At 36.4% G+C, this 15,932-nt stretch overlaps 1 protein-coding gene across 1 annotated transcript in view; it reads left to right on the plus strand.

The window, feature by feature from the left end:
- Positions 1–7,665: 7,665 nt before the first annotated feature.
- Positions 7,666–15,932, plus strand: part of NEBL (nebulette) — a 92,310-nt gene continuing 84,043 nt past the window's right edge. The window contains 5 exon segments of the mRNA XM_071428843.1: positions 7,666–7,717; positions 7,720–7,802; positions 8,575–8,619; positions 8,715–8,786; positions 15,151–15,255. Of these exon segments, the coding sequence (XP_071284944.1) occupies positions 7,666–7,717; positions 7,720–7,802; positions 8,575–8,619; positions 8,715–8,786; positions 15,151–15,255 (357 nt within the window).

The following is a 15,932-nucleotide window of genomic DNA, read 5'->3' on the forward strand; positions in this document are numbered from 1 at the left end:
ATTTATAAAATTCTTTAAATCTTATCCACAGGAAGCTGTATGAGTTAAAAGTATTTTTTGCTCTTTAATGTTATTTACAGCAACAAGCGATCAAATCCAAAGATGGTATTTCTGGATAATCTGTAGTGTACAAAACATTGCTATATAATTTCTTTTGCTTTTCTCCTCTCAGGAGGTGCTTACTGAGGAGTTTCACATAGTGCTGTCATTAGCCTTCTTTGATTTGAAGAATTGTAGTTCAGTGTGCTTTTTTAAGTGGTAACTTAGATATACTGTGTTATATGAAGACCATCTTAGGGTTATGTTTTCATTATTTATTTATAGGAACTATTTTTGCTACAGTAAAATATGAGAACTGACATTTTAATAGTTATATAGGAATGTTCTTAATAGATTAGGAAGTATGTTCACCTAGAAGTACCTGTGTTGAGATAACTCCCAAGCTTAGGTTCCACTGTTGTCATTGGAATTGCTTGGTTCAAGAGTAGCCAGGTCACAGGAGTGACTAAAAAGTAGCTGAGGCAAGAAATTCCAGTTTTATGTCTACTACTGGTTTGAAGAAAACAATTCAGACTAGAAGTAAGATAATGCTCTAATGTGAAAGCAAATTAAGTAACTGATAAAACATAATGGCTTTATGTAATTTTTTTTTTTTTTTTTTTTTGAATGGGGGAGCAAAATTAAGCCAATTTAAAAAGAAGACATTCTTCTGCTAAATTTAGCACTTTGGAAAGTGCTAGATCAGCTTTTATTTGATTCAAACAAAAGAGATTTCCCCAGGGGTAAAAAAATTTTTAAGCTGAAATTTTGAAGTTAAACTATAGACCATAATTAAAGTAAAAGATAAGTTTGATGTAACTTGTTATAAAAGACTAAAAAAATCAGATAAATAATTTTAATGTCATTCAGATATTTAATGAAATCCTTTAAAATTATGATCTGCATTTCTTTGAATTTAAAAATATGTTACTAAATGCAAGTTGACATTTCTAAATTAGGTACTTGCTACTTCATAAGTGATATAATCAGAAAAGTACTTCTCAGGGAATGATGGAAGGTGTTTTTATCATCTTCTCACTGTTGTCATGGAAACTTGTGTGTATCATTGTTAAACAGACTGTACATAAGGATCTAACATTCCTGTGACTTACAATTGCCAGCTATTGTATTTTTAGTGTATTTTCACCAACATTGTAGCCAATGCTTAGGAACTTGTGAGTTGCTCTCCTCAATTACAGCCATGAACACAATTACAGGATTAGGCGCTCCAGAGACCCCATAGTACAGGGTTCTCTGTTAAAAGGTTCTTTTCAATACAGGGTTATTAACAGTTTTATTTCCTAATCCATTGTAGCCTACTATAAGCACTTAAAAATTAATATTCCCTCTATTCAAGTAGACTATTTTGACACCAGTTTCTTTCACCAGCAATCCATTAGTCATTATAAACTCTGTCTTGAAAGCTTTGGATCTTTTCTGCATGTGGATTTTTTATATTATGTGCTTTTTTTTTGAACACAGTGCTAAATTCATAATATACCTCTTGTGTATCATTGTCTTAACCTATCATGCATGGAACAGCAGGCTGAAAGAGAAGCTTGACTGGAAAATCCAAATTTAAGTGCTCCTGGACACAAAGTATATGTAACTTGTGTTCTTGTTAAAATCTTATGATGGGCACAATTGACAATGTAGGAAAAAAAAGGTAAATTCCCTTCCCCCCCCCCCCCCCCCCCCCAATGAGATTTAGGAATCAGTAATTTTAAGCACAATAAAAGTGTTGTATCTTTTGCATAAGTAAAGGTTTGTTTTGTCTTTTAGTGTTTGGAGTTACTTCAAAATATAGCTTCTGCATCAATTATTTATGACTTGAAATTACTTTTATTTTTTAAAAAATGGAGTTACTTAAATACATTTTTCATCATCGAACAAGTGACTTCCTTTACCTCAAAAGTATTCATTAAATTTATTTTCTCATCCTGGCCTGTCTGGTTTCATCTTTTGGGGAGTTTTCTGAACACTCTTCTGAAATTTTAAGGCTATTATTTTAAATAACCGTCAATGAAGAATGTAGGTTTTGTGTTAGAGTAAGCTGTCTGTAGCAATTTGATGCAAATTTAACTTATTTAAGAATCACAGTAAGATGGATTATTCAAGAATAGTAAAGTTGTAAAGATTTTTTAAAGATATATCTTACTATGTTGGTATTCTGTTCAGAGAGTTACAGTATCAGGACTAGTAAAATACAAGTACAGAAATATGAAGAAGAAAAAACTGAAATACAAGTAACACTGTGGCCTTAGTTTCTAGAAAAATGCATTCATAACCTTCAGTAAGTGAGGGTTATAGGTTGAAAATTAAATTTATAGGAAATGTGTACTTTTCACTTCCTGCTCCAGGAGATTCTGTCAGTTCAAGCAGTTGAATTCAGGGTAGTGCCACAAGAAAAAATCCTGGCAAGTAAACATGCCAATCTATATGACTAAGAACCTGTACATAAGAGAAATGCATATTTTCTATTATTCCAGATTACAGTCAGCTATATATGAATGTATAGTCATAGGAGGAGATATACTGAGCTTTTTAGGATTTATTGAGGCAAAATGGAAATACAATCATGAATGATTTTAGCTGGGATTTGTAGAAAAATAGAATTTACAAACTTTATATATTCCTGTATCTTTCTTTCAAAGGATTTAGTTTTGGATTAAATGGAAATTTTGTGAATGGAGAACTTTGATCTTTTATCCAAACTTTTCTGCATTAAGAGAAAAGCTGTAACTCCCTCTTCTGCTGAATGTGATTTTACTTTTATGGACACCTCACACAGTAACCCAGTCAGCTGGTGAGTTTGTTTTGTAGCCATCTTCAGTAGAACAGCCTTAGGAAATCTGAGTCACAAGTTGCAGAGCAGAGGGAAGAAAGCTGGGGTGTGTATTGCTTCCCACTGGTTACAGGGCAGCAGCTGTGGGTGCATTCAGCACATGTGAGCTTTGGGACTCCGCATTCTGTAGGTAATGGGAAAAAATATCCTGACTATTCATTGCTGTAATGCACTGGGAAGAGTTGGGAGTGCTGAAGAGCTCATCTGCTATGCCCCAATGCTGTCAGCTCTGCTGGACTGCTGCACCTTGGTGAACACTTGAGTAAGGGGACAGAGGCTTTATGACAAGAAAGGGAAATGCCACAGCAGTTGGGTGGAGTGGATTAAACAGTTGCAGTGCAGCCAAATGCGACATCTCAGCTCCTGATCCATCAGCTTGCAAAAGGACCTGTAGGAGGGATAGATTTTCAGGCTTCTGGTTAAAATGAAAATAGTGAGGGAGTGGAAATATCAGTTCCCTTCATTGTTGAGGATTTTAATTTCTTGACAAATGAAAAACTAGGAAATATAGATAGATAGGTAGGTAGGTAGATAGATAGATAGATAGAACGAACGAACTTTGTATCCCACCTAGAAAATACTGTTTCTAGGCTTAAAAAGTATTGTGTAAACATAGTAAGCAATTACAAATATTGGTAGAAAAATGAAGTGGAGGTCTTGGGGTAATTTTAATGGCTTATTTTGGTTTATTTTAATGTATTGTTCCTCATCACAGGTAAGGCTACATCTATATGTCGTAATCCTGTGCCCTGATACATACTCTCCCTTCTGAATTAGTTAATTTCTCAGGATAATGAGTTGTGTGGGAAAGAGTTTATTAACTCAGGTTACATGGCTTCTGGTATCTAGATTAGATTGGTTATTGTTACAGTTGAGTACCATACAGACATCTGAAATGCTCTGCCATCAAAATCCAGTTAGGCTAGACAATGTCTGAGAGTGTGAGTTTACAAAAAATGTCTGTTTCGGTATCTATTAGACATTGAAAATTCTTTAGGTTTTCTGGGATTCAGAAATCAGAATTCTAACATCTCATTTGTATTTGTCCTTAAAAATATCGTTGCCACTCTCTGCTTTACCAAAACATTGAATAAAATAACTTTTATTGAATGAAAATCCTAGCTTAGAGCCATGAGGTATTTGCAGGTTCTGAAGTGCTGATGATGAGTGCAGTGTTAATGATCTGACAAATACAAACTCGTGGGTAAGTTTTTTCTCTAAATAGAGTAATCTCTTGAATTTCTCTAGTTAATGTGAACTGGTATTTCATGTTCAGGGAGGTTAAGACTGGCAGGCTGAGATTCCTTGCATTTTTCTGTTTTTGATTGTGGTGCTGATAGCCTAACTATGAACTTCCTTATCCAAGGCTGCTAGGAACTTCCAGTCTGAGTATTTCTAGAAAAGAGAAGTGATTGATTCTCAGCACTTAAAAATGCCTTGTGTGCTTTTTGAAAAGACACCACCGTCTGTGTTGCGTTGAATTAATTGTAGTTATTTTGGTGATGTCTGTGTGTGTCCAGTAAGAACAGAAAATAACATTTTAATTTCAGGGATGTCTGTGGGTTGATTTTTAACTGGCTGGAAACAGGATAGCTAAAGTGCTACCTTTACCTCTGGTTTTTTTTTAGGTTTTCAGTCCAGAATTGAAAGGAGTATATTCATGTATGTGTAATATGCATGCATCTCAGTGTAATGCTGTGCAGATTTTCAGCTGAAAAAACTTGGTCCTTAGTTTGCAGCCTATGTTCAAGCACCCCATGAGGAACTCCCCATTAAATAAGTTTGACTTTATGAGGTTTCTGTTATCTTTACCAGGGCAAATATGGGTTCTGCTGTTCTGTGAAGTGGTAGACTAGTCCTTTCAGCCCAGCAGTACATATAGATATTGAGTATATCAGAAGGCTTTTAGGGGTTATGCCCAAGAATTCCAGAGGTATTGTTTGTTCAGGGACACAGCTGATCATCACTGCTAACTTGTTACGTGTATCAGGGCCAAAACGAGATGAAGCCTTTTAACTTTCCAGGCTAACAATTCCCAAATGTTAAATTCCCAAATTTCTTAAAAGACTGATAAAGGGACAGGGAGATGGTGGGGCTCTGGCCAGATGTGGACTCAGCTATGTGTGATCAAAGTGGGAAATCTGCCCAGCTGAGCACCTGAACTATTCCCACTCTGGGCCAACTCACATTCAGGGGGATTTGGGCTCATTTACACTCTGTGTTTCTTCCTCTTCTGCCTCCTCAGCAGATACATGTTTACATCAAGTACTTGAGTGATGTTCTGTGACAAGAAATAGTACACTGACACATGGAATGATGGCTTTAAGTGCTGGGAGACCAAATGTCTCCTTTCATAGCATAAGCAAAGGTTGTGTATTGCAGGTACAGGGCTTCTGTAAACAGTATAGACTAAATTTGAACTAAGATGTGAAAGGTCCTTGCAGGAGTGTGGAAGTAGAAATGTGGAGCAGCACAGCATTTTCTTACAAAATTTGAATCAGTTCATGTTGGGTGCTTCCCTGAAGAACCCATTTGTACATATTTTAAGGTATCTGTAAAGCAATAAGAAATTCTAATTTTGCCATGCCCTGTGTGCATATAAGTATTGTGGATGCACAGCTTAGCACTCCATTACAGTGTTTTCTTAAAATTCTGTGCAATTGGATTTTGCTTAATCTGTGCTGTTTCATGCCAGAGCAGAAGATTATGGATCATTACATTATATATAGTGGAAAATTATTCAGAAGTGTCAGTTTGAAGGTTTTGGTAACATTGCAAATTTTGTAGGTGAAAAGTAATCCTTACTATAACATAGTTCATAATTGTTTTGGGGATGTAAAAGCTCAGCATTTTAACTGGGTCTTTGTTCAGATTCGATTTAGTATTTTTATAGTAATTTTAGAAATACTGGAAATGTACATGCACATTTGCAATGCCAAACATTCCTGCAGATTCTAGATTATTTATTGCTTCCTATAGAAGTACCTAAATCTTCTTTCTCATGCCTGGCCACTTCAACAAGGCCAGGTTGGACAGGGCCCTGAGCAGTCTGATGTAGTGGGTGGCACCTTTGCCCATGGCAGCGGGGTTGGAACTGGATTATCTTTAAAGTCCCTTCCCCCCAAGCCTTTCTATAATTCTTCATGACTTGCAGGCTGCTCAGTGAATCACAGTGCACTTCTAAACTGTGCCACTCTTAAATGGTCCTAACAAATTCTTCCCTGAATTATATCTGGATGAATTAAATTTGCAGGCTTGTGTTATTGCACAGCAAACATTTTCTGATGGTATTCAGTGTTTTGAGGAAAGTGAAAAAAAGTGGGACAGGTCTCTGTGTCATATATTATCTTGCTGCATTGGTTATGTGAAAAGTTGAATTTTAAATAACTTGTGTATGGTTAGTTGTGATTTTTTCCCTTACTCCCTTTGAGCATAGTGCTGTTTTTCTTTAATATAAGTTGATGAGTTATAGCAGCTGTCTAATGCTTGTATTTTGGAAGTTACATGGTGCACAGGGTATTTGAATACTTGGTTCTGCCTGACCTTGATCATGCAAAAATGAGAGAAAATGAATTGTATCAAAGCTGCTACAGGTAGGATAAAAAAGAATGGAATGGAATGGAATAGTTCTGTTGGAAGGGACTTGCAGTGACTGCGTAGTCCAACTGCCCAATCACTTCACAGCTGACCAAAAGCTATCTTGCAGATTTTGATTATTCAGAAGCTATTGCAGGAAAACCAGAATTAATATATAAGTTTTTCTGTCCAGTTGCTGAAAACCCACCAGATATAGTGCTAAAAGCATGTTAAAAAGCCAAACACTTCCCTTTTGCCCCAAAACATGAACAGCTTTATTGTACTTGATGATATTTTCTTTCCAGTGCAAAAAATAGCAAAAGATTTCCCTATGTTCACAAGCTTTGCAGCTACTAATAGTTTTCTGTATGCTCTTAAATATTTTTCAATGTCTCCACTTAAAAAAAAAATAGTAATTGTAGTAAGAAAAAGGAAGTTAACTGCACTGAAAGCATATAGTATTGGCAATACTATCACAAAAATCCCAAAGTGAAGCTTTAGTGCTGCATTTCTGTCTGACACTTTTGTAGGTACTCTGTCTCCTTACTGTGTGGTCCTTAAAATCATGCATGAGTCTGTTGTTTAGAAATATATTTGCTGTAGCCATAATCTTAAAAAAAGACCTGTTACTGTAAATACTCATAAGACTAAACCATTTGTTTCCACCAGGATGAAGCATCCTGGACTCCAAAAGCAGTCAGCATATATCCCAGGTAATTCTCACCTGTGCAAACTAGACTTCTAGATTTTAATTGGAACTTTAGCAATGCTGAAAGTTCAAACCTGAAATTTAGGAACTTATATTTGAGAGTGGAATGGAAAGTCTTGAAGCTTTCTGTACTATTCATGTATAAAGAGTTCTCTCTCTCTCTTTAGGCTGAAAGCAGTTCCTGCCTTTGTTCTTAATTTTTCAAATTTTTAGTCCTTAACTAAATCAAATGCTGTATTTTTTCTCATCTTTGAAATGTTTATTTTTCTAAGGAAATGTGTGTTTTAAAATAAAAACAAAACTCTGGACATTGTGTGTGGGCACATCTACTTAAAATTCTTTAAAGATTGTTTTTAGGAGCACACTTTCCTTGTATCTTTGCCTGATTGCAAAGCCATGTAGTGGTGAATGACTTTGCTTGATGAACTTCAAAATCATGACCTCTACAAAATAAGAAATATACAAGCTTCAGTTTAAAAAGTAAAATGATACTAAAATGCTGGTTTCTCCAACTGGTCTTGTATTATCTTCTTGCTTGGTCTTACAGAAGTAAACACTGGCACTGCACCCATGAACATCAGGATATCTTTCAGTTTCATTCAAGCTGGAGTCAGTGACTTCATACTGAAAAAGGTTGGTTTTTAGACTACAGACCATGACAGTTTGTAACAGTGAAGGAAAATACATGTTTGTGTGAATACATAGCTGTGTATACTTGTAATACAGACTTGTCTGTATCTATGTATGCACAGGTTTAACCTGCAGCTGACATGATTATGGAAAGCATTTAAGACTTCTGTAAGCTTTGTGGCAAAGAAGTAATTCTGAAAAAATATACATGTATATAGCAGTTACATGTACTGGAAGATGAGAATAGTGTGCTAAACAAGAAGCCTTATTATTGGGACAGTAAAATAAAGTTTTGTCATAACTGATTTTAGAGTCACTGATGCCTTGAATCTTACAATTGGGCATTTTTCTCATAAAGTTAAGAGTCAATGTTGCCCTTTTAATCCTGTTAATTTTACTGAATTACTTATGTTACAAATTACCTGCATCACAGTATTTTAATGGTGTTTGTAGTAATTTTAAAAATAGTTGCTGGGGATAGGTCATTTAATTATATTTTATCAGTAAGAAAGCATTAGCTCTGCTGTGAGTGATAGCCAGCAAGGCCATCTGCAATGCCTTTCAGTTCACTCACTCTGAATTGTTCAGATAAAGACTGTCAAGTGCTGCCTAAATAAGGAAGGAGCCGTGGCAGGGTTAAGTGCAGTGGAGGACACAAATGGAGCATTGATTCCAGGCGTGCTGGAGGGTCTGAGCTGTTTCCTGCAGCACTGAGCCTTTTAAGAGTTTTCATTGTTTCCCACAAAGTATTAAAATGCGAGTGTCTGCCATTCAGGATCTCAGGGAGGATGAAAATGAGGATTGGGAAGAAGAAGAAAAGGTGAGTTAAACCCCAATAGTTTTGCAAAGTACTTATTTCCTTCTATTTTTCCTCTTTAGGACAATAAACCTGTAATGATTACCTTTCTCTTTCAGATCTTCCTCAAGCCTGTTATTGAGGACAGAAATATGGAACTGGCCCGAAAATGCAGTGAATTAATAAGTGATGTAAGTGATGGTGACCATTTGCACTCTCATATTTGCATTTCTTCTTTCAAATGCATTTATATTTATGATAGATATTTTCTCAAATATGTACAGTGTAGTGTGTGCCCATCCAAGGCTCAAATGATAAAAGCCCATAAAATAATAGAAAAGCACAGATTATTCTAGTACTGTAAATTATCAGCCACAAAAGAATGAGCTTTTCAGAGCACTTGGATGGGATGAAGCACAGGCCCTAGAAAGGAGTGTTTCAAAATGTGGGTCTCAGGGAGAGGGTGTCTGCCAGGAGAACACCTTGGCTGCTTTCATCAGGAAAATGTGGTATTTTTTCTGGTTGTAGCCTAATTTTATGCAGTTTAATTGGTTTGAACAAAACTAGGTTCCAGTATACATAGCTGTAAGGAGGGCAGTTAAAAATAAAAGATAAATTTTTAATGTTATCTTTTGTTTGTGCTGATAGATGTCCAAAACTGCTCTGCATATTGTTATTGACTATGCTTATAGGACAAATCCACTCAAATGCTAGAATATATTTTAAAAATATTTAGCTCACTAATTCTTGATTTAGTTACTGTAGATTTTTAAAACTGTAGATCTGTTATATAAACATCATAAACCAGGTCCCAGACATTTTAAATTGGAGTAGATCTGATTGCTTCAATGGAAGAGGATCAGATTTACCTTGATGGAAATTTCTTTTTGTTTCTGAGACAGTGTGTCAAAAAAAGTAACTTTGTCCCTTCATGGGTGCATGGGTGTAAAGAATGACATTTCTCCTGTGAGAAAGCTGTGGCAGGAGAGGAGACCTTTCTGAGGAGATAGTGACTTACCTCAATAAATGTTCTAAAGAAACCGAAAAATGGTGTCTGGCTCATGTTGTAATACGATATTTAGGTGTTAATTTAATGGGAATAGAACATACAGAATCTACATTTTAGGTATAAATTTTTAGGGGTTGTGTATCAGAAAAGAATAGTTAACTCAGAAGACCAGTATCTGGGATGTGAAAAGTCTTACAGTGCTGACTTGAGAGTGTGACTTGACAAGGTCAAAGTTTCCTCTTTCCTCTTGTCCATACACCAGCTACTTCAGTTTTCACAGAAAGAGTGCTGAAAATTGGATAGATCCTTAAGAGAAACTACCAAGATGAGCCCTTTGTAAACTCAATCTGCTTTAGGAAGCAGCAGAGATTTATTAATACTTTTACTGATATATGCATGCTTTCTTTGGGAAAAAAGGGTATATGGTGCGTTAAGTGCCTGTCAACTCTTGTAAAGGCAAAAATGAAAATGGACCTGAAGCACTTATATGACCCAATATACATTTGCATCCATGCAGCTTCTTTCTGAACATGGTCACTGTTCTTATAGAAAAAAACTCCTTGAAAAATGCTGAAGAAATCTATCTTTAACTGAAAAGGAATTATTACTCGGCTGTGTATCCATTAGGAGTAATGTTGGCCGTGGCTCTTAATTAATGGATATGGAGTGGCTGTATATTCTTGGATTTTCTGCAGGGACTTGAGAGCTAAGGCAAATAGCTAAGTCAAGCCAGGCTTCTCCTACTTATAATGGTTCAGGGATGTGGGCTTTTGCTGAAAACTTGTGATGCATTTAGCCTGCAAGTGTGTTAGATTTTCCTTGAGATATGTCAGGCATAATGGCAAAGTGTTGTTAATGCTTTCAAAGCAAGAACAATATATAATGGTCCAGACCAATCTAATTTCAAAAAAGAGGCTCTTTGTGTAAAAATAACATCAGCTTTGGGGCTTTATTCAGCCTCTGATGAAATCAGTAAGTTTTTCTTCATTGGCTTGAATGGAATATGCATAGAACATGAATTTTGTTTCCCAGAATTTTTTGCTATAATGGAATTTCTTATGACCAGTGAAGTCCTTTGTACCTGGGTATAAATTCCTCACCCTGCACATTTCATTGTGGAGACCAATAAATTGCAAGGAGTTTGCATTCTTACCTTCAATTTTTTGACTTGCTGACATTCAGAACTTTGAATATATTCCTTATCCTTTTTAGCATGAACCTTTCCGCATACTACTATTTGTGTGGATTTATGATTGGTGTACATTGGTACATTTAATTTGTGCAGTGGTTTTATGGCACTTTCTGTTTGGCCCGTTGGATGACCTTGGGGGAGCAGCCTGTGTCCTTGCTGGCCACAAGACTAGGTGATTGTCCTTTTCTGATGGTGGAGCTGTCAGCACATCTCCTCCATCAGAATGCAGAGCCAGGAGTGCACATGCCAGAGATACTGGGGCTGTATTATGCTCGCCCTGCATTCTTTGCAGGCTGACTTTAATTTGGCAATATGGTTTTGAAAAAGTGTTACCCTGGCAGTCCTTGGTGAATCTGTAATTGCCAGTCTTGAGCTGTACGTAGGGGAAGCTGTGAAGTGTTTATGTGCTCCCGTTCTTGAGGAAATCCCCAGTTTCATTTGAGGTTGGCAGATGTTTGTTCTGTGGCTGTGATACCCCCTGGATTGTTTCTCTCTACAGTCGTTCCATTTAATCTCCCTCTATTATGAAATTTTATTCCACAGATGTTTTCAAAACTGTCATGTGTGTTTGATTTATATGAATTGCCTTCCTCTCCAGGCCTTTTCTCTTCCACATTGAAATCGAGCTCGTCCATTTGCTTGTAGTGTATTTTCATATCTTTTTTGTTTTGATTATGTGGTGGGATGTTGTCAGTACTGTTATAAGCAGAGATGGGAACAATTATAGAAGGTAATTGACCAAACTATTATAATCCTTTTTGGTAGAATGGCAGACACTGCCTTCTGAAGATTCTGCTGAATTGTGGTAATGAGTGGTACCAGCACTTCTTTTCCTCTAAAGCAAACAAATAGGACTGCTTGCTATTTATCTGTCCTTGCAAAGAGTCCAACTTAGCTTTAGGATGTCTCTGTTATAAAGCAAAGTCCAAAAAGACCTAGAGCCAATAGTGGAAACAGTGTGCCAAAGTAGCAGGATTTTGACTGCCTAATTCTGGGTGCAGCTGTTCACCTGGACTCACCAATACTAGTCCCAGCCTCTAACTCAAGAGGACCTTGAGTTTGAAATTGCTGGAGATTACTAAAATGCTATGTACTTTAAGAGCAATACTGTATGCCTGTCTATTTTACTCTAGGTTCCTATGGCCACAGAGAAAGGATTCTGTATTAGATGAATCTGTGGTCTGGCACAGTCCTTAGTCTTATAAGAGATTATAAGTTCAGAAATGTAGGTTTGGAAAGTGAATACTTAGTGGAAGGAAGTTTCCTTTTGTTCCAGCATAAAAGCTAGATAAGAAGGTTCAGACATTTTTGTTGTTTTTCTAAACAAAAATGGGTATTTTAGATATGACAGTTCTACAGTGGATCTTGGCAGGATGACTGTTGACATGGTTACGCCATTGATGTTAAGATTATAAAAAATAGCTTTTGAGTATATTCATATTAAATTAGTTAGATGAACATGTGTCCCTGAATAAAAGGAATGGTGGCTGCTTGGATTATGCTGTTTCCATTGGAGTCTTTCCTTTAGCCCACACTCTCCCTTCTGTGTTTTCCCCTGAAAAAGGGTGGTGGAACAGGCCGTGGGTGAGATGAATTTTCTTGGTGAACCAGGAAGCTTCGGCTTAAAAGTTGCATGCCCTTGTTTTATAAAGTTGATCTTCCCATTTAAAATCCATTAAGAAAAAAATGCAGCTTGAAACTTAATGTTTTGGTGGTTGTCTAGGAATTTTAATCCACTTTACTGGATAGTTGTGCTGCGGTCAGAGTTGGTTTTATGATGAGTCAGGGAGAAGAAAAGGATCTGGAGAGAACTATGAAAAATTGAGCCTTTAGTGAGCGATTGAACTTCAGAAGTATATTGAAGGAGCAGTGGCTCCAGGCCATCATTTGCAAATTCTTCCTATTTGTTTTTTTCAGAAGGCTTACCAGATCTGCTCAACGTAAACAGTGTATTTTGTAGTGAGGGGTAAGCCACTTGCAGGCAAAATTTCCTATTCAATATTTAAGAGATCTGAATTTTTAATTACTGACTTTGAGGAGGAATATTAGCTTCTCTGCCTGTTCATTCCATTCATTGGTTATGTTAGATCATAGGCAAGCTCTTGAACATCTTCCTTGCATCATTTACACTAAATATGTTTTATAACTGCAGGTGTCATGACTTCATTATACTTGTCCCTTTTCATCTTCCATCTTTCTGATTCCAAGCAATGTGGACAATACTGTAGCAGAATGGAGTTTGTTGGATCAGAATTTGGCCAAACATTTTGTTATATGTACTCTCTAAATTGTGTATTTGAGTCTGTATGCATTTTGTGGCTTCTATGGGTTACTATAACAAATGTGAATAATAAAGGATTAAGGAGGTGGCATTAGTCATTTACTGCTTTCAGTTCTTTTGAAAGCATGACTTCTATAGCAGAACAGCTTTGTTTCTTCTAGTCATGTCCTGTCATTCCCCCCAATTAAGAGTTACCTTAGGAAGCTTTTGTGTTTGATTCTTGAATGTAATTATTGCTCTGCAATTAAAATGGATATAATTACAGTCAGCTTTCAGATGTCTGTGGATGATTTATCTAAGTTGTGAGCAGCAAGACTCTGTCTCCTCTGCCAGAGTCACAGCTTTACAGGAATTTCTACTGGGAATGCCATCAGATTCACCCAGTAGACAGTCAGCTCTGTAAACTTCCAATGCATGTGTGCTGTTTGGACAGTAAGTGCCTGCTCATACTTATCATAAAAATGTCTTTTTGTGTGTTGCTCTGTGATTACCTGTGTGTATGTCACACACAGGTTGCATGAACCATTGGCTTTGTGAGTCAAGTCATGACACAGTAATGTTACCCATTGTTCACCAAAAGGTTTTCTTTGAGAGTAGATTGTAATCCACAAAAGCAGACGATGTGATTTGGAAGTGACGAGTAGATTCTTTCAGGAGTTCAAATCTGAATGAGCTCAATATCAAGCAAAATTGTTTCTTGTGTGAGGATAAAGTAGTCATGAATTTGAGATAAATTTGGCATTATCTAATCCATTTTTCAGTAAACACAAACTTTGCTTTAGACAGCACAGGAGCTGAATCTGTAAGCTGCCATCCTTCTCATAAGTTTTCCAAGTCCCTGTAGAGGAGCATACACTAGAACTTGTGATATCCATTAAGGATTCAGAGAAAGAGGATATTAAGGCTGCATATTTCTGTAATGCTCAGATGCAGATCATATTGCTTCTGTCAGTGCTTGTCAGCAAGTCTAGAGTGCATAAATTCGAGCTGCTGTTGGGCAGAATGTGAAAATGAGGTTAGAGAAATGGTAGCAGATAATAACCATGAAAGCTTAGTACTAAATAATTCAATTTGCATTGATCTAAACAATTCTCTGTACAAAGAAAGAAATGTCACTGAAAACATCTAAGGCTATCCATGTAAAGTGTTGTCGTTAAAACTTACTTAGTCCATCTCATCATAATTCACCATCTTTCTTCATGCAGTTTGTATATAATGAGTGTTCCTACATGTTAACCATGTCCATAGATTTTATCCTTCTTGCAGTCTCACTAATAAAAACAATAACTCTGACTTTAGCAATGCTTATGTGATTATTATACCTGCTCATATTGTTTGCCCCATTGTAGAAAAAGATTGGCTGCTTAAAAAAAAAATTTGGGTTTTTTCTTTTTTTTTTTTTGGTGGTGTTTTTTTGTTTTTTTGGTTTTTTTGTTACCAAATCTGTCATAGTATTCTGGTGGCTTTTTTTTTCATGGTTTCCTATATGCATACACATTTTAAAAAATGCCTCAATTTAAAATTTGTTTGGTCTTAGAGAAATTCTGTAATTACTTAAATGTCATGAGTGTTGGGTGCTTTGTAGGCAATAGTTTAGCAGCGGCCTCCTGAATTTATTCATGTGAGTCTTGGATTCATAAAGGGGCATTTGATGATGTTATACAGAATCTGTGCTTGTTAGGTCTGTGTTAGAAGTGAAACAATTTTTATCTTTGAGATCAAGGATCAAGGAGATCAATTATTCGATTCTTCTTTCTTTAGAGACACTAAAACATCTACAACTGTCATGAAAATGTGCTCTAGATGTAGAGAAAAGTCCTGTCTTTTTCATCTATATTATTAAAGAGTTCTGTGACTTTTACATAGCCCTGGTAATGTGCGTGAGAACTTGTAGCTTCCCTTTATGGTTTAATTTGAACCAGCCGGAGGTATTTGCAAGCTGCCCAGCACAGAATCCATGAATAAAATAAAATAGAAATACTACTAATAATAAAACAATTAAAATAACCAATGTTTGCTTTTCTGTGTGTGTGTTTTTAAGAGCAATTAAACTTCTTTTTCTTCTCTTTGTAGGTACACTATAAAGAAGAGTTTAAAAAATCTAAAGGGAAGTGCATATTTGTACCTGACACCCCGCAGCTAAAACATGTGAAAAGCCTTGGTGCTTTTATTTCTGAGGTAAGATCTAAAAGACTGAAAAATTTTCTTGGCTTCTTATCCTTCCTAAAAACTCTTTCAGTTGAGTACTGTGATTTTTAGCAGGGGAAGGATGGCTTATTTCAAATAATAATTCTGTTTAAAGCTGAAGTGAATTCAAAGGCTGTAATTAGTGTATACTGCAATGTGAATAATAATAATAATTTGGAATTACATGACACTTTTATTTTGGGATTTGAAGATACTTTATTAATGGTTCTGAGCAAGTCCTAGCTATCCCATTTTATGTGTGGATAAACTGAGGAATAGGAAAAGAATGTTACATTTTCTGCAGTGATGAGGTTTGCAAATTACACCTGTGCAAAATTTCCCTGCTGTGGAGATTTCACAGCCTGATATCAGACAGGAGACAAGGAAAATGTTTTCATGTTATCATCCCTGTCCTCCTTCAGCAAGAGGGCTGGGGCAGACATCAGGTCAGTGCCATCTGTGGGTTGCCTGAGCACTTGCATATCTGTCTGTCTGTCTGTCTGTCTATCTGTCTATCTCTGCATACCTGTGACATGTGCACACATACACAGCTTGAAAGAAAGAAAAGAAAGATCAATAGCTTCCAAAGTGTCAGAGCAGCATTTACTGCCAGCTCTTCATGTCCCGGGTACGAGGTGCTGTAGGATTGCATCTCTGATTATTTTCCA

The sequence above is a fragment of the Agelaius tricolor genome, unplaced genomic scaffold (genome assembly GCF_023055355.1).
Source record: "Agelaius tricolor isolate 1412-34295 unplaced genomic scaffold, bAgeTri1.0.p SCAF_6, whole genome shotgun sequence".
Taxonomy (NCBI): Eukaryota; Metazoa; Chordata; class Aves; order Passeriformes; family Icteridae; genus Agelaius; species Agelaius tricolor.